Consider the following 17996-nt stretch of genomic DNA (forward strand, 5'->3'; position numbering starts at 1 on the left):
AAATCCACCACAGTATGTCAATGTTTAGAGGCAAAACAAACTAACAGCAAACATACCCTGCCACTGTGGTTCAAGAGTAAACAGACAGCTGTACTTTGGAGTGGGTGAGAGTGTGTCCATGGTGTGTGTGTGTTTCTCTGCATTGGGCATTGTGATACCAGAGTATCAGATCAGACAGGGATGGCAACAGTTTACCTAATCCTCCTCCTGTGTGTGATGCTGCTAGACTGCCGGCTGGGCTGGGGAGGTAAGTCCTGCTCTGACTGCTGATGGTTTCAGTAGGTTTCTCACTAGTAACAATATTACTGTCAGTTATGCACCAGCCATGACTGTAACAGCCTTACCATCTCCCTCTGGCCCTCCAGCCCCAGTGTTCCTGTCAGGCCAGGCAGCAGACAGTGTGCTGAGGAGACAGAGGCGCCACAACACAGGGGTGTTCGAGGAGCTGTTATGGGGGAACCTGGAGAGAGAGTGTCTGGAGGAGAGGTGTGACCTGGAGGAGGCCAGGGAAGCATTTGAGAATGAAGAGAAGACGGTGAGTGTGTGTGTGTGTATGTATGGTGGGGTTAGACTCCACCATGAATCCGGTACTGTGTAATGAATGGGTTAACTTGTGATATTCTGAAGATTCTGTATTTATTTTTCAGATGGCGTTTTGGGCCGCTTATGAAGGTGACTTTGCTTAATGATTAACTGTTGTGTTGGCACAAACAGAGGGGATTAAGCTGTGACTCAGAGCTGTGTGTGGTGTGTGGGTTTAGCTGTGTTTCTATTGATTTATTTCTTCCTGGGGTTCAGCAAAATGAAGGCAGTTTATACCATTTTAAAAACATTACAATATATTCACAACACACTGTGTGCCCTCAGGCCCCTACTCCACCACTACCACATATCTACAGTAATAAATCCATGTGTATGTATAGTGCGTATAGTGGGTATGTGTATGTTATCGTGTGTGTGTGTGTTTATGAAACTTGGTGTAACGTAAATTGCATCAATAATGCTCTGTTATGTATCAGATGGGGACCAGTGTAAGTCGTCCCCCTGTCTAAACCAGGGCTCATGTAAAGACCAGAAAGGATCCTACTCCTGCATCTGTCTACGAGGCTTCACTGGGACGAACTGTGAGATAGGTACAGTAATAACATCGTAATGGCTTACTTGACTTAAGCCATTGGCTCCTATAAGGAGCATAGGCCTTGACAAATGTCCTCCATTTCAGTCAGTTCGGGGCAGGTTGGTCCAGCTTAAACCAGTTGAGGACGCTCTATGTAAACTCTGCCTGGACGTCACTCCTATAACATTGCGATAACACGGTTGTAAAACCACGTTGGGGCGGCAGGGCAGCCTAGTGGTTAGAGAGTTGTACTAGTAACAGAAAGGTTGCAAGTTCATATCCCTGAGCTGACATGGTACAAATCTGTCGTTCTGCCCCTGAACAGGCAGTTAACCCACTGTTCCTAGGCCGTCATTGAAAATAAGAATTTGTTCTTAACTGACTTGCCTAGTTAAATAAAGGTAAAATAAATCAATAACAATCGCAACCATACTTACTTCTATTTGCTATATTATTTAACATACCTCATCTCTTTAGATGTGGGTAATTGATGTAGGTTTCTCCCCACAGTAACAGTTAGACAGTGTGCTGTGAATAATGGAGAATGTATGCATTTCTGTGAGAACCTGGACACCTATGGGGCAGAGTGTAGCTGTGCAGAGGGCTACAAGCTGGCGCAGGATCGAGTCAACTGCAATCCTGAAGGTAGCCACAACATTCACAGGTCTTTTATACATTTACCATAATCTTGCTAAAGTACTGTGTAGCAACATGTCAATACAGTAGTGTGATTACAACGTTACGTCAGTGGTGTAGAGTAACTTGATGTAGAGTTACCACCCAGCCCTCCTTAATTTGGATTTGTATACCACCAGTGGAGTTTCCTTGTGGCAGAGACAGGCGGACTGTGATCACGGGCATGTCTAGATCATTACTCCCCCTTAAGAACACAAGATCAGATGCCAACGTCACTACAACCCCCTCCCTCACCCCAGCCAATACCACCAAGCCCCCTGTCGGAGACCTCAACGTCAGAATACGTATTGTAGGTGGCGTCACAGTCACCCCTGGAGATATCCCATGGCAGGTAAGAGAGGGGAAAATACCAAGATGCACTATGCACTGGTGAATGTGTGTCTAAGCATCTCTGGGTCCTTGAAAAGAGCTACATACAACCCATATATATTATTATTACCATGTAAGGGCCGATATACAGTACCAGTCAAAGGTTTGGACACACCTATACATTAAAAGGTTTTTATTTTTACTATTTTCTACATTGTAGAATAATAGTGACGACATCAAAACCATAAAATAAAACATATGGAATCCTGTGGTAACCAAAAAAAGGGATAAACAAATCTAAATATATTTGAAATTTGAGACTCTTCTAAGTAGCCACCCTTTGCCTTGATGACAGCTTTGCACACTCTTGGCATTCTCTCAACCAGCTTCAGAGGTAGTCACCTGAATTGCATTTCAATTAATAGGTGTGCCTTGTTAAAAGTTCATTTGTGGAATTTCTTTCCTTAATGTGTTTGAGCCAATCAGTTGTGTTGTGCCAAGGTAGGGGTGGTTTACAGAAGATAGCCCTATTTGGTAAAAGACCAAGTCCATATTATGGCAAGAACAGCTCAAATAAGCAAAGAGAAACAACAGTCCATCATCACTTTAAGACATGAAGGTCAGTCAATTCAGAACATTTCAAGAACTTTGAAAGTTTCTTCAAGTGCAGTCGCAAAAGCCATCAAGTGCTATGATGAAACTGGCTCTCATGAGGACCGCCACAGGAAAGGAAGACCCAGAGTTACCTCTGCTCCAGAGGATAAGTTCATTAGAGTTACCAGCCTCAGAAATTACATCCCAAATAAATTCTTCAGAGTTCAAGTAACAGACACATCTCAACATCAACTGTTGGTCAAATTGCTGCAAAGAAACCACTACTAAAGGACACCAATAATAAGAAGAGACTTGATTGGGCCAAGAAACAAGAAACACGAGCAAGAAACACGAGCAATGGACATTAGACCAGTGGAAATCTGTCCTTTGGTCTGATGAGTCCAAATTTGAGATTTATGGTTCCAACCGCTATGTCTTTGTGAGACCCAGAGTAGGTGAACTGATGATATCCGCATGTGTGGTTCCCACCGTAAAGCATGCAAGAAGAGGTGTTTTGGTGCTTTGCTGGTGACACTGTCTGTGATTTATTTAGAATTCAAGGCACACTTAACCAGCATGGCTACCACACCATCCCATTTGCGCTTGTCCTCCATATGCAGGACTATCATTTGTTTTTTAACAGGACAATGACCCAAAACACACCTCCAGGCTATTTGACCATGGCGGCAAATGATGGAGAGCTGCATCAGATGCCCTGGCCTCCAAAATCACCCAACTTCAACCCAATTTAGGTGGTTTGGGATTAGTTGGACCGCAGAGTGAAGGAAAAGCAGCCAACAAGTGCTCAGCATATGTGGGAACTCCAAGACTGTAGGAAAAGCATTCAAGGTGAAGCTGGTTGAGAGAATGCCAAGAGTGTGCAAAGCTGTCATCAAGGCAAAGGATGGCTACTTTGAAGAATCTAAAATATATTTTGATTTGTTTAACACTTTTTGGTTACTACATGATTTCTTTGGTGTTATTTCATAGTTGTGATGTATTTATTCACTATTATTCTACAATGTCGAAAATAGTTCAAATTAAGAAAAACTCTTGAGTAGGTGTGTCCAAACTTTAGACTGGTACTGTATGTAACGGGCTCTCCCTGCTCTCTACTCCCCCAGGCTGCTCTGGTGCAGAGGCCCAGTGGTCAGGTTTTCTGTGGGGGCTCTATCCTCAGTCAGTTGTGGGTCATCACTGCTGCCCACTGTCTGGTGGAGGGACAGCAGGGATATTTTTTCGTCAGAGTGGGTAAGGCACAATTCCGGTTAGTTTTTTTAGCTCAGCTACGGTACATTCTCACTACTTTACACAGGAGCGTGTTCATAGGTGTATGATTTGTATCTATTTCATTGCATCTATGACTAAAACTAAATTCTCTACTAGGACGATTCATATTGATTACAGATGGATTACTTAATTGAGTTATTGTACCTCTCCAGGGGAGCATAACATCAATGACAAAGAGGGCACGGAACAGGACCACGAGGTGTCGAAGCAGTACAAACATCCACTCTACGACTCCCAGCAGAGTCTGTACAACCACGATATCGCCCTGCTGCGCCTGCACAACCCCATCACATTCTCCTCCCACGCCAGACCCATCTGCCTGGGGCCCAAGGTCTTCACCGAGGACCTGGTGAAGGATCAATCCCCGGCTACGGTCAGTGGCTGGGGTCGCACACGCTTCCAGGGGGCCACGTCTCACTTACTACAGAAGGTAGAGGTGCCATTTACAGAGAGGACGTCGTGTAAGGATAGCAGTAGTGCCCGTATCACCAAGTATATGTTCTGTGCCGGCTATGCTCACGTGGCCAAAGACTCGTGCCAGGGGGACAGCGGGGGTCCCCATACCAACCGTTACCATGACACCTGGTTCCTGACAGGGATAGTGAGCTGGGGAGAGGAGTGTGCCAAGGATGGGAAGTATGGGGTATACACCAGAGTGTCGCATTACTATAGATGGATACGTCACGTTATGTCAGTGACCAAGCGCATGCTGCATGACGTCCTGGATGACTAACCCCTGACCTTTGACCCTCAGGGTCCACGCTGGCTTTTTTTGTTCCAGGTCTTTTGGGGGTTCAGGAGATGTGTCTGTTTTGTATTCAAATAGAGAGCGTCTTCTTGTAGCTGGTGAAGATAAGCATTACATGATAGAGACCTGTATGGCGAACAGATGCTTATGCCTACTGAACATTTATTATGCTTATTCAGAAAACAAAAACTATAATTTACTGGCAAATGGCTGTATGCAAGCAACTAACACTTCTTTATTGTATTCTAATATAGAAGAAAAAACATTAAACTCTAAGGCGCAGAAGAAACCTGTATTATTTCAATAAATACTTTATTTGGTCTATATACAATACTGAAGCTGTATAAAAATGCAGCCAATCAACAACGATGACTGAAGAACAATAATAAAAACCTGAAACCTGCCACGTCCGGTCAATATTCAGTCAGCCATGCTATGTTCTCTTATGAGAAACACTTAGCAACGAGCTTACAGCGCTTGTCAAAGACGCACAGCATTTTCAAGCATATTTCTGTCTCTATTTTTGAACATCACAGTTCAGTGCAAAATGTGCAGCAAAAGAAAGAAAACCCAGCTAATTCTGCCATATGAGGAGAGAAACCCATTGATGCGACGCGCAGCAGTCAAGCAGGTCTCCGTTAAGGGTAGATAGACAATTTTACTGGGCTGCACAGCTGCTTACCGCCGCGAAGGAACAACTTGATAGCAAAATTAATTAATGAATTAATAAGAAGACATTAGTAGTGTGGCGCTGTGCTCCCGCTGTTTTCCTGGCTCATTTCCACATCAAACGCAGCATATGAAAGGCAGGCCTCCGACTGGGGCCTTGATTTGATGTAGTAAATTCATATAAGTCCGCAATCAATATTTAATTAAGCGTTCAACATAGCGTGTATATTTCATGTTTGCTGTATGATCCTGTTTAATGGGAAGCCTAAGATTAATTGCAAGGCCGTGAAGGAGACGAGTAGAGGAAGAGAGAGTGGCACATTTCTCCCTCTCTCTTGATCCAGCTCTCTCTCTCTTGCTCCATTTTGTGCTGTCACACCGGGGAGACAGAGTGAAATCCTGGGGAGAATGACATCAGTCTTTGCTGGCGCCACGCGGGTAGTAGCTCTTCCCCATATCACTATAGACCTGAGGAGTACCCTTCTATCAGTCACCATCACCTCACAAGATGTCGGAATTGACCATCCGTGACATCTTAACTTTATGTATATTGGGGCGGTGTGTCTCCTCGCCATTGACACACACTGAGCTTCGGAAAAGAAGTTGAAAAAGAATAGGTATGAATCAGGAAAACATGAAGGAGGTATTGTGTTCATGGAGAGCTCAATTTCTCTAGAGCCTTTGGAAAGATAGTAAAGCTTTCCTCTTGTTTCCTTTCAGCTTGCATTTAGCTTATAAGCATTAATAAAGTGCCAGTGGAGTATAGGTCTGATGTGAGGTAGAAGCAAGACTGCGGTTGATATTGCGGACAGTACATTTATCAAAGAGGAGCTCGATTCCAACATTGCAGGAATAAAAAGGCATTATTGGCACGGCACGTTTTGGCATTTCAAGCTTGGAGAGCTAAGAGAAGGGTGCCTTAAGGAATAAGACAGGATGGATACCTAAACAACATGATCATGTATAATAAATGAACATCAACAAACAATAGACCAACATTCAAGTATACACATCCAAAATGAATGACATAGCTATGTACAAAAGTATCTTTTTAAGAAATGTTTCAGGCGAAAACCCGGATTATTATGACGCATAAGAATAAACGCATAAACATACAAACAACAACTGCATTCTCACTGATTAGCAATGACGGTTAAGAATCCCTCAGAGAGCGAGAGTCCATGGATGTAATCCAGCTACAGCAGCCCAACAGAAAAGCCCATTGGTTGGGTCTAAGAGGAAGTGGGGGATTGAATTTTAAGTCCCAAACCTTTTTACATGTCCCTTGTCCTTCACCAAACCGTGTGCCTTTGTGCTGGTAGAACCCTGTGCTGTCTAAAGTGTTTGGAGGGTAACATTCATAAAGTGTGTCCACTGTCCATCATGGTGGGCAAAAAAAAAAAACTGGTCCTCATGTTACTGGCCCAGAAAAATGTCAATCAAAAACCCAGACCTAAAACTCCTACGTCCTTCTTAAATTGGCTAGTTGTCTCTAATCGTGGCCAATCAGAGCACTTTGAGGAAGCAGAGTTTAAGATATTCCATCAGTCATGACCTCAAAATGTCTAATGGAAAACAGTCTGTCTTTTCAGTCTGTCAATCTTTGTAAAGGTCCAACAAAAGGTGTTGCTGCCTTCCAAAGCTCCTCCGAAGTGGGAAATACAAGGTTCCGACTAACCACTTTCCCAGGTCCCGCGAGCACTTGAAGACAGCATTTTCCCTCTAAGGGGAGCTGAGCTTTCTGGCCTTCAGATTCCCTGGATCTGCATAAAAGATAGGAGACACAAATGATTCAAAGAAACCCATCTAATGAGCTACATGTCAGAGAGGAGGATTGAGAGTACAAATGGCTTTAGAAACTTCTTCCTCTGTACTGTAACACTAACCTTACCTCTTAGTCTGGTGGACTGTCCTCTACTGCCGTTTCCCAGAATCATGTGCAGGTTGGGGACTGGGATGATACCCTCCTGTCTGCGACTCAGGTTCTTCACCAGCCTGGAGATGGAGTGAGGGAGGGAGGCTTTAGAGGAGTTAAAGGCCCAGTACAGTCAAAAACATGATATTACTGTTTCTCATTTAAAACAAACATTTGTTTATATAAATATATATTTTTTAATCACACTGAGGTTTGAATATTACTGAGAAATTGTGAAAATTATGATAAGGCCATTTTAATGTTAGAGCCATTTGAAAAAAACATGACATTTCAACCTGTTTTGGTGGAATGGGAGTTTTGGTCTGCCTGGTGACAATTAGTTAATAGACCAATAAGAAATAGAGTTCCAAGCCTTTCAGATTTCCCCTCCCCACTCAGAGCACTCTCAGACAGTCCTAGCAACATTCTTGCTTGAGAAATTGCTCACTGTTAAGAAACATATGTATTTCTTTGACCATCTTAATTGAAAAAAATCACAGTACTTACTGATTTAATATTGAGATACAAACTTTAGCTGCATTGGACCTTTAAGGTGAAGGGCAGGACACACGATAATGAAATTGGCGGAGCGCCGCAGTGTGCAGAAGATAACCTGCTGGGTGTTGACGAATGGTGGCCATTCAACATGTAGAATTGTTGTGAAATGACAATAAAATGGTAGCCGATAGGACTGCCACACGCTGCTTTTAACCATTCTCCTACGCTGTCTGTTTTGTGGTTAAGTCTTTACACCTGCTATATTAGGCTCCAGTCAGCCCAGAGCCCATGTCAAACCCGTGTCAAATAAGGTTCTGCCATTGGCAACCAACCACCAGACAACTGACACTGTCGACACTCACCAGTGGCCTTCGCTGTCCTCGTGCTGCAGCTGGATGACATCACCGCTCTTGATGGTGAGGTCATCTGGGCCGTATCGTGAACATTCAGCCAAGGCCTTATATCTGCCTGGAGCCTGGGAGGACAGACACAATTCTGTTAGACTAGGAGAAGGATATGTAGAACTGTAGCCTACTAGAGTATGCCTTTTAAACGTGTAGTGTCCACTTTAAACGTAGGGAGTTTGAAGAGGTTCCTTTAACCTTTCTGAGCATATTTAAGGTCCTGGGTAAGGAACGAGGCCACACAGTGTGTTAGTGTTTAAATACAAATGAGTGGTTGTATTGATGTTGTAGAGAACCCATCTCACCAGCTGAGCAGCATCCTCCTCCTCGGTGTCTGAAGGCTGAGAGGGGTCCTCACCTCCACCCCACTCCTCCAGACCCTCACAGATGTCTACTGAGTGAGGTGCACCGGGCCAGCCTGGAAATTACACATTTTAGTTTTGAGTTGTCTCTCCTTATATAGTGCCTTAATGAAGTACCAGAAATACCCGAAGTAAATACGTGGTAACTATAGCGATAAATTACAATTAAAAACGGAGTAATTGACAATCAAATTATATTTTTTCAAGGGATAGGGGGGAAGAATCTATACTGTAGAGTATTGCGTTATTATTTTTGCAGATTTTATATCAATACTGACTCCCAAGTATTGACTTGCAATGTTAGCTAGCGCTAGTGCACTGTACCAGCGATAAAACCATAGGATTTATCATCCTATAGCTTGTTCTGCATCTTCTTTCTAAAATGTTTAAATGGTTTTGGAACTTTTACCTCCAAAACACATTTTCGCATGGCTTTCTCTTGGAACATCGAATCGCAAAAAATATATATCATCTTGATACATATAGAACTGCAATACATATAGTATCGACACCTAAGTATCTTTTTAATATTGTACCCCCCCCCCCCATATAGAACTGCAATACATATAGTATCGGCACCTAAGTATCATTTTAATATTGTACCCCCCCCCCCCAGAGTTCCTCCATGCACCCACAGCTCCTTCATGTGAAATACCTGCATCTTTAGGGAACCGGGATTGCAATTGTATTAATACCCACATAAATCCAATGTAAATTCAGAGGAGTTTCATGTACCATCTGTCATGACCCAATAACCATTGTTGACCCAATCACCATAATTACAAATAGTTACCAACTATTTCCGTTATATTATGGGTATAGACAGGTGGGTTGCTTAGAAACAAACCCGATGCGTGCGCAATTTAGGGGCAAAACAACTGTCAACTCAAAAAGGATTATTAACAACATATGAACTGTATTTCATCTCCAAATGTTTATTGAAAACATACATTTCCACAATAACCACTAGTTGTCTCTCAAATACATCATTATAATTTTTGCCATATTAGCATACAGGTGACATAAGTCAAAACACCTCAAAACAAGACATGGTATCAATAACAAGATACAACTAGCTGATGGCAGCCTCTTGTTGCTAGCTATCAGACCGTTTAAAAATCATAACACCACGAGGCCTTGTGCCCCATTGATGCGAGTACATCATTTTGGTGAAGTTGTCTGGCAACCAGTCTACTGTACATGGGGTAGTGGTGTACTCACTGCGTCGGTTGCGCCGGTGTTGAGGGGAGTGGGACTGGGGGTCTGGACTGCTCCTCCCTGACTCAGTGTCCTCGGAGCTGATCGACGCCCTCTGCTGTTTGCTGTGGGAGAGACAACACGACACAATCAATTTGTATACATTTTATTGAACCTTTATTTAACTAGACTTAATCAATGAGCGAACTCATGGTCCAGGTAGAAGCTGCCCTTAGCCACAGATCTAACCTTTACTCATTTCAGAGGAACATCTGATCCTTGATCTGTGGTTAAGGACAACTTCTTATCTCACACCACCATGATGACCTTTCAGCCGCCAGCCAAACAGCCCACAGAGCAGCAAAACAGAGTACAGCATATAGCAACCATGTGACCAAGTGCAACCAAGTTCACACTGAGACACATGCAGGCGCATGGAAAGATCTGGTCTCCATTTAACAAGATCCTAGTTCATCAGTGTATTAGGAGGTCTATTTTTCTTGGGTTTGAAATAACTACTATAATTTAGCGACATTTCAATTATATTCAATCTCAAAAAGCAAACCCCATCTTAGAAGCAGTTCTGGTGCAGGAAACATGAGGAAATCAATACTTTTTTTGTTTATTTGCATTCCATGCTAAATTGAAAATCCCATGCAAAGATGGGTGCAGTCATTTGGGGTAAGATGTCTGAGATGGAAGGCCTGTTGGGACATTGGTCTCTCAAGACATGAAAACCACATCTGGCGATTTATGAGCCGAATGGAGTCTGCTATTAAATGGGTTGCAGATGACGGTCAGTATGCAAACACAGCAGCCCTGTGGGTGGTTTAGGTCCCCAATCTGGGCCATGCCGAGCCTGGCCGAGGCATGCAGAGCTGGGCTGAGTTTACCACTAAGCGTCAGGGCGGGTCAGTGGCGCTGGGGGCGGGGTCGGTTAGGGGGGCGGGGCCGGGGGCGTTGCCGGGGGCTTCGAGGGTGTGGACTCCGGGAGCGCAGACACTGAAAGACATTGGCGGACAGCGAGACAAAGTCCAGCCCCGGCAGACAGCCCTTAGGAGCCCCTCCGGACGGCCGCACACCCCTGCAGGGGGGGGGGGGGGGGGGACAGCAACCAGACAGCAAAGGAGAGAGGGGAGCATTCACACACATCTTCTCGTCAAACATCAGCTCCTTAACCTTCTTCCCCTCGGTTTCTATTTCCCAGCTTTATACCTGCTTGTTGATATGCTCCCCAACACCACATATCATAACCGTCTCAACAGGTCACATAACTGCCTGCCACACTCACACCATCAGTGGGAAGCTGCTGTGTCTTTTACACCCAACATACCTCTCAGACAAGGGCGGAGACAGTGGAATGTGTTCTGGCATCTGGTTGTTGACACAATGCTCATCTGAGAGAAAAAGACAACCAGAGATGTCTGAGGTGAATTAAACCAACTCTTTGTCGGGTGTGCTTTGGAGAGTGATGTGAGTGACATCCAAAACCTTTAAGGAGTTTCTGCTGGTTGGTGAGGATCCTTCGCAGATCATTGAGCCAAGCCATCTTAACCTCCACTGTGGGGGCCTGGGAGATAAGAATAGAATACAATCAATGTATGGTAACAAAACACAATGACAAGATGGACAGAATACTTATTTTTTTGTGAAGACATTTTATTTGCATCTTACAGGCATGATTTCAAAATGGCACCACAGTAACATAACACATGTTTCACTGTAACAATACATAACAAATCATAACATGGCATGAAGTTGACAAAGAAGGCACAACAAAGAACAGAACAACACGCAGATGACAAACAAGTCAGTGGGTGGTGGTTATTGTCTAGAGTGCTTGTGTGGTGAACATACGCTGCTTCTGGGTGGCATGAATAACTTCAACAGTCACTTCACAGAGTAGAGGTAGTCCTTACCTGAACTAAGTACACCTCCTCCCTGCCACTGTACCAGATCTCAAACTTTTTCACATCTCCCTTGACGTTCTCTGTAATCCCCACCGCACTCATCTGTCAGGACACACACACACACACACACTGACTGTTACACACACACATACTGATTGAGCCTGGGGCCTACAAGCACACGTCATGCGTCACACATCACCCACACGTCAGCTACACGCTACACGGCTGGCCCGCTGGCCCAAACACCTCTGTGTGATCGCAGGAAGCTCAGGGGCTCAATAATAAATCAAGAGGAGAACATCAGGTGGTGTGACACCATCCGCCATGCCCTGTGCATATTAACACACACACTCACCTTGACACACAAACCAAAACAAACATCCCACTGGAGACAGTTCCGAAAGGCAGCACGTGTCAGAAAGTACCGCCTTCACATACACACACACCTTGAGACAGTGCTTGAAGCTGTAGGAGGGGGTCTTGTCTGCACCCTCTCCATGCTCCTCCCTGCGCTTGCAGAAGAGCAGGGCTCTCTCATACAGGAACAGGTGTCTCTGCATGGGCTTGAAGCGGGCCAGCTCCTTCATACGGGTGGGGCCTTTTTTATGGCTGATCCACACACTGAAGGAGCCCTGCATCAGCACCCGGCCCAGGTCAGACAACTCTCCCTGGGTGAACAATACACAGACAGGGTCAGAGACTGGCTCATACACAATTCAACACAGGGACTGGTTTAGTTAGTTAATCTAATGCTACACATACTGACAGAATTGTATAAATTGCCAATATACTGTATGCTATGATCAGATTCAACCACTTTTCTTTACAGTGTCAGCAGCACCAGGAGGCCCCACCTGGTAGCCCGTGATGGCGATCTGATGCATGGAGTCATTGACTGACTTGAGGAGGTCCAGCATGGCTGCAAGCGCCCCCTGTAGCTCCGAGGTCCCCTCACAGCCTCCTGGACTGTACTTCAGTAGCTCCTAGCGCACGCACGCACACACACACCCACACAGACCAAACACACACACACCAAACACACACACACCAAACAAACACACACACACACACAAATCAATGTCTGGTACACATCAATAACAGATAAAAGTTGAAATCCCAAATTCTCCAGCTGTACTATAAAATAATAGTTGCATGTAAGATTTTCCTTATTTTGTCATTTAACAGGGACTAACACAGGAAAGAAAATTGGTAGCAGTCCCCATTAACCAGATGGGATTTCTCTGCAATTTAATCTGTAATCCCTAATGTCATGCATTCAATTCATTGAAACGAATGTCCCTCTGTAGAGCTAGGTTATGTAAGAGTGCTGTTACCATTTACAGGATTTTGGGACATTGAATTATGATAAAGGTTCCACATGGTTTTATCTACTATAGAGACACTGCAATAGTGGCATGGTGTGCTGGGTAGAGGTGTGTGTGTCATACCTTCAGTAGTAGCTGGTACTTGGTAAGGCGTTGTACTGGTTTCAGCAGGTAAGAATCCAGGCCCAGTTTGTGCTCCAGCTTCTTCTGACACTCCTGTGGAATATGTCGAGGAGGGACACGATTGGGAAGGCTTTAATACTGCTTTACCACAACCGTGAATCTATTTAAAGTAATATGTCATTTTGTGCCATTAAAAAAATGAATATTATGGCTAAGTATCAATAGGGAACAGTAGTGGGCTGACAGACAGAAACAGGCTTCACCTGGAAAAAGGCACAGTCGGAGAATTGCCTCCACAAGGACTCTGAGCGAGACTTATTCTGACAGTAACACTCATACACCTGGAAATTCTCCTTCTGGAAATACACACAAGCATTTCCAATGACCCACCATCCATGCAAGACAAACACACATATACTGTAGGTAAAGACATTGCTCAGAAACAACCACAGACATGTACACACACACACTATAGACTTTCCTCACCCGCTCCAGAAAGCAGGCCCCTACTCCCTCTGGGGTCTCCAGGCAGCCCTCCAGGTCCTGCAGGAACACCCTGTCGAAGGAAGAGATCATGAGTCAGAGGTCACAGACATGTTGAGTCAATAGGTCATACCCTAACCACACACAGCAGCAACCATCACCACACAGTCAGCCTCACAGTAGGCCCCATGTCCTGCCCTCATCCATAGTTAATGACTGGGGTCACCCACACAGCTGTGCCACTGAGCCCCCTGTGTCTGCAAGTTTCCTCTCTCGTTTGCATAATCAAATGCTTGTTTGAGCAACTCATATTTAACACCAGTTAGAGAGGCTCTAATTGGCTTAGGGCCTCGTGCAGTCATTCAATTAAGCCATTCAGCCCAGCAGGGGAGCAGGCCCAGCAGGCAGGATATAGAGAATGCAGATCACAGGAGGCGGCTCATAATAATAATGTCCGTAACGGAGCGAATGGAATGGCATCAAACACATGGAAACCATATGTCTGATGTCTGATACCATTCCACTAATTCTACTCCCGTTATTACCACTAGCCCATCCTCCCCAATTAAGGTGCCACCAACCTCCTGTGATACAGACAGAGCCACCAATAAACACTTGAACTAACTCACACAGCTGGATAGAGAAAACTGGCTTGTATACTGAACAAATATAAACACACCATGCAACAATTTCAAAGATTTTACTGAGTTACAGTTCATATAAGGAAATCAGTCAAGTTAAATAAATAAATTAGGCTCTAATCTATGGATTTCACATGACTGGGAAAACACATACAGTTTGCATCTGTTGGTCACAGATACTTTAAGAGAAATGGGCCTCACAATGGGCCTCACAATTCCATCACGGTATTTCTGTGCATTTCAATTGCCATTGATAAAATGCAATTGTGTTCGTTGTCTGTAGTTTATGCCTGCCCATATCATAACCCTACAGCCACCACTCTGTTCACATCAACAAACCGCTCGCCCACACGACGTCATGCACATGGTCCGCGGTTGAGAGGCCGGTTGTACGGACTGCCAAATTCTCTAAAACGAAGTTGGTGGCGGCTTATGGTAGAGAAATTAACATAAAAGTCTCTGGCAGCACCTCTGGTGGACATTCCTGCAGTCAGCATGCCAATTGCAACCTCCCTCAAGATGTTAGAAATCTGTGGCATTGTGTTGTGTGACAAAACTGCACTTGTGTAATGATCATGCTGTTTAATCAGCTTCTTGATATGCCACACCTGTTAAGTGGATGGATTATTTTGGCAAAGGAGAAATGCTCACTAACAGGGATGTAAACCAATTTGTGCACAACATTTGAGAGAAATACGCTTTTCTTGTGTGAATGGAACGTTTCTGGGATTGTTTTTAATTTCAGCTCATGAAACATGGGACCAACACTTACATGTTGCGTTGATATTTTTGCTCAGTGTAGCTAGTGTACAGGAGACATGGTTGATTTTAAGATGAAGCATTAGTTCATAGAGGCTATGTGGATGTAATGATTGGAGTCTCAATGAACTGTGAGATTGAATCAAACAACATTAATGACAGTGAGGATTCTTCCTCTAAACCACAGGATACATGTGTGCGTGCGTGTCCTTGCCTGCTGTGGAAGTTGTAGATCTCAGGCATGTTTCCAAACAGGATGTCTTTCTTACTTTGCAGGATGGGGGGCAGGAGCCCTGAAAGGCCTGGATTCTCCATCTCTCCCCTGTATCCCTACACACATATATACACACACATCAGCATAGAGAACTCTGGAGTAATCCAGAAATGGTGAAACGCTGCTGGGTATCTTCTCACCAGCAGCACTGACAGCAGCTCCTCCACATAGACTCTCTCTGTCTCGATTAGCTCCCTCATCACGTGACTGTGGAGGTGACAGGGCCAGAGGGCCTCATTAGTATTATGTCTGAACATAAGGAATCAGGAAGACTGCAGAGGGATAATAAAGAGGATGAGTAGACAGACCGTTTGAGAAGGTCTGGGCTGTCCTCTCCCTCCAAGCTGGAGAGCAGGGAGCTCCTATTCTCCTGGTAGTCATGCATGACCTCAATCTGAGACAGACGGGTCAAAACAGAGACAACCAGGATTAACATCCTCAGATAACACAGAATAAAGAAGGAAATCCACCTCAAGCCTTTATGACTACCGAAAGATTACCAACTGTAATGTAAACATCACAGCTGTACTGTTGCCACGGTGACATTCATAGTGAGGTGTGTGAACTGCGGCAGTGTTTAAAGTCCTTTCTCCACTGTGGTTATTCACTTTCTTTAATTTCTCCACGTTTACGTCATCCTTTCCTCCATCTCACCTTTCTGGAGCCGGGGCTTTTCCGTGACGTCCTCTTCCCAGGAAGTGATAGATCGAAGGAGAACTTCAAACCGTCGACCCCTGCAAAAGATGACCTCTCAGCTGAAGTTGATAATGATGTACGTTTCTATGTGTTTTGATAAAACACAAGACCTGTCTGGATAACATGTTAATAATGGTGATAAAACACAAGACCTGTCTGGATAACATGTTAATAATGGTGATAAAACACAAGACCTGTCTGGATAACATGTTAATAATGGTGATAAAACACAAGACCTGTCTGGATAACATGTTAATAATGGTGATAAAACACAAGACCTGTCTGGATAACATGTTAATAATGGTGATAAAACACAAGACCTGTCTGGATAACATGTTAATAATGGTGATAAAACACAAGACCTGTCTGGATAACATGTTAATAATGGTGATAAAACACAAGACCTGTCTGGATAACATGTTAATAATGGTGATAAAACACAAGACCTGTCTGGATAACATGTTAATAATGGTGATAAAACACAAGACCTGTCTGGATAACATGTTAATAATGAGTATAGTATATGTATATATGTGCTTTGATGAAGCCATGACGATACAGCGGTTGACACTACCTAACACTACATTACCCAATAGCGCCATCACTACAAAGAGCAGTTGTACAATGTAGTGGTTTGATAGGTCCTGTGGGACCTGGATGTCCTATCCACACTTTTAATTTTTTTATTTAACCTTTACTTAACTAGGCAAGTCAGTTAAGTCAGTTAAGAACAAATTCTTATTTACAATGACGGCCTATGAACAGTGGGTGCACTGCCTTGTTCAGGGCAGAACAACAGATTTTTTTACCTTGTCAGCTCGGGGATTCAATCTAGCAACCTTTCGGTTACTGGCCCAACGCTCTAACCACGAGGCTACCTGCCGCCCCAGTATCCCCTAAGGACTGATTATACTGCTGGGCCAAAACAGGTAGATCTTTAACTCAGGTCGAGCACAAACACTGTGGGCTTCCTCATTACTGGATCCTGTAGTTGGCTGCTTTGACTACTTCACTGCAGGGCTGGAGGGACGTGTGTGAAGCCCTGGGCTGTAGACAGCTGGATGATGAAACATGTACTGTAAACCTCTCTAGCCCGAAGCAGTCAGCTATACAGTCTGATGCTGTTTAATCTACTGTGACAAATGTCCTGAATCATCAAGTGCGTGTGTGTCCCCTACCTCCTCTTACCATGTTTGGGGGAGAATAGTGGGGACTTGGAACGGGGTGGGTTCTCCGGCCGGGGGGCCACCAGTTGGATGGGACGGACGTGTTTATCAGCCAGCTTCCTCAGACAGACCTGTCTGTTGTGGATCATCTCCTGCACCGCTGTGTGCTTCTCAAATGTCTTCCCTATCTGGACCTGTGGAGGACGAAGAAAGAAGGGGAGGAGGGGGGGAGGGGGGGGGGGGGGGCTTAGAGGAGTTATATGGAGCCAGAACCTGCAGTGTGTCAGCAAAACAGTGTTAGTGGAACAGTTTTCGCTAAATAGGCTTTTATAGTTATGTAATGTATTATGTATATAGAAAGCCTTGTGATGGATTATACACTGATGGTTCATGAGAAGCATTACAGAGGGCTTTTCTCTTTAAACCATAGAGCTGTTTGTGAATGAGAGACACTGGTTGGTGTTTAACCTGTATCTCTGCGGTGAGGACAGACTCAAACTCCACGGCCAGGAGGTCATGTCCTGAGCTGAGGAGAGACGGAGCCCCCTCCAGGAATCTGTCTATGTCCTTCAGAGCAGCCTGGGCCCCCTCCTTAGACTGGAACTTTTCCACCAGCTGCTGGGCCAACAAGTAGGCCCCGTCGTCACACCAACTCTGGGCCTATGGTGGGGACGAGACAATGTCATGCACACTGACCAATCACAATCGGATATACGTTAGAACTTGACAGAGAATAAAGGTAACCATATATATTTCAGTGCATGGTTTTGTGCCAGCACTTCATCTACGCAGATCAACAGCTAAATACTCAAATCAAATG

At 44.5% G+C, this 17996-nt stretch overlaps 2 protein-coding genes across 2 annotated transcripts in view; one reads left to right on the forward strand and one right to left on the reverse strand.

Moving 5' to 3' along the window:
* The first annotated feature begins 117 nt into the window (after positions 1-117).
* On the forward strand, positions 118-8046 carry f9a (coagulation factor IXa). Its single transcript, XM_020502347.2, has 8 exons — positions 118-247; positions 366-535; positions 648-672; positions 1020-1133; positions 1628-1762; positions 1933-2144; positions 3841-3967; positions 4159-8046. Exons 1-8 carry the CDS (start codon positions 181-183, stop codon positions 4737-4739), a joined length of 1431 nt encoding a protein of 476 aa, XP_020357936.1. The 5' UTR covers positions 118-180; the 3' UTR covers positions 4740-8046.
* Positions 5066-17996, reverse strand: part of mcf2a (MCF.2 cell line derived transforming sequence a) — a 30338-nt gene continuing 17407 nt past the window's right edge. The window contains exons 12-30 of the mRNA XM_031790076.1: positions 17645-17836; positions 17199-17370; positions 15969-16048; positions 15623-15708; positions 15455-15521; positions 15255-15370; positions 13644-13713; positions 13421-13513; positions 13158-13250; positions 12564-12692; positions 12156-12377; positions 11719-11811; positions 11291-11369; positions 11133-11196; positions 9824-9924; positions 8546-8658; positions 8199-8311; positions 7315-7418; positions 5066-7186 (exon numbers count right to left, since the gene is read on the reverse strand). Coding sequence (XP_031645936.1) covers positions 7146-7186; positions 7315-7418; positions 8199-8311; positions 8546-8658; positions 9824-9924; positions 11133-11196; positions 11291-11369; positions 11719-11811; positions 12156-12377; positions 12564-12692; positions 13158-13250; positions 13421-13513; positions 13644-13713; positions 15255-15370; positions 15455-15521; positions 15623-15708; positions 15969-16048; positions 17199-17370; positions 17645-17836 — 2028 coding nt within the window. The 3' untranslated portion in view covers positions 5066-7145. The remainder of the gene's footprint in view (positions 7187-7314; positions 7419-8198; positions 8312-8545; positions 8659-9823; positions 9925-11132; positions 11197-11290; positions 11370-11718; positions 11812-12155; positions 12378-12563; positions 12693-13157; positions 13251-13420; positions 13514-13643; positions 13714-15254; positions 15371-15454; positions 15522-15622; positions 15709-15968; positions 16049-17198; positions 17371-17644; positions 17837-17996) is intronic.

Source organism: Oncorhynchus kisutch, linkage group LG15, assembly GCF_002021735.2.
Source record: "Oncorhynchus kisutch isolate 150728-3 linkage group LG15, Okis_V2, whole genome shotgun sequence".
Lineage (NCBI taxonomy): Eukaryota > Metazoa > Chordata > Actinopteri > Salmoniformes > Salmonidae > Oncorhynchus > Oncorhynchus kisutch.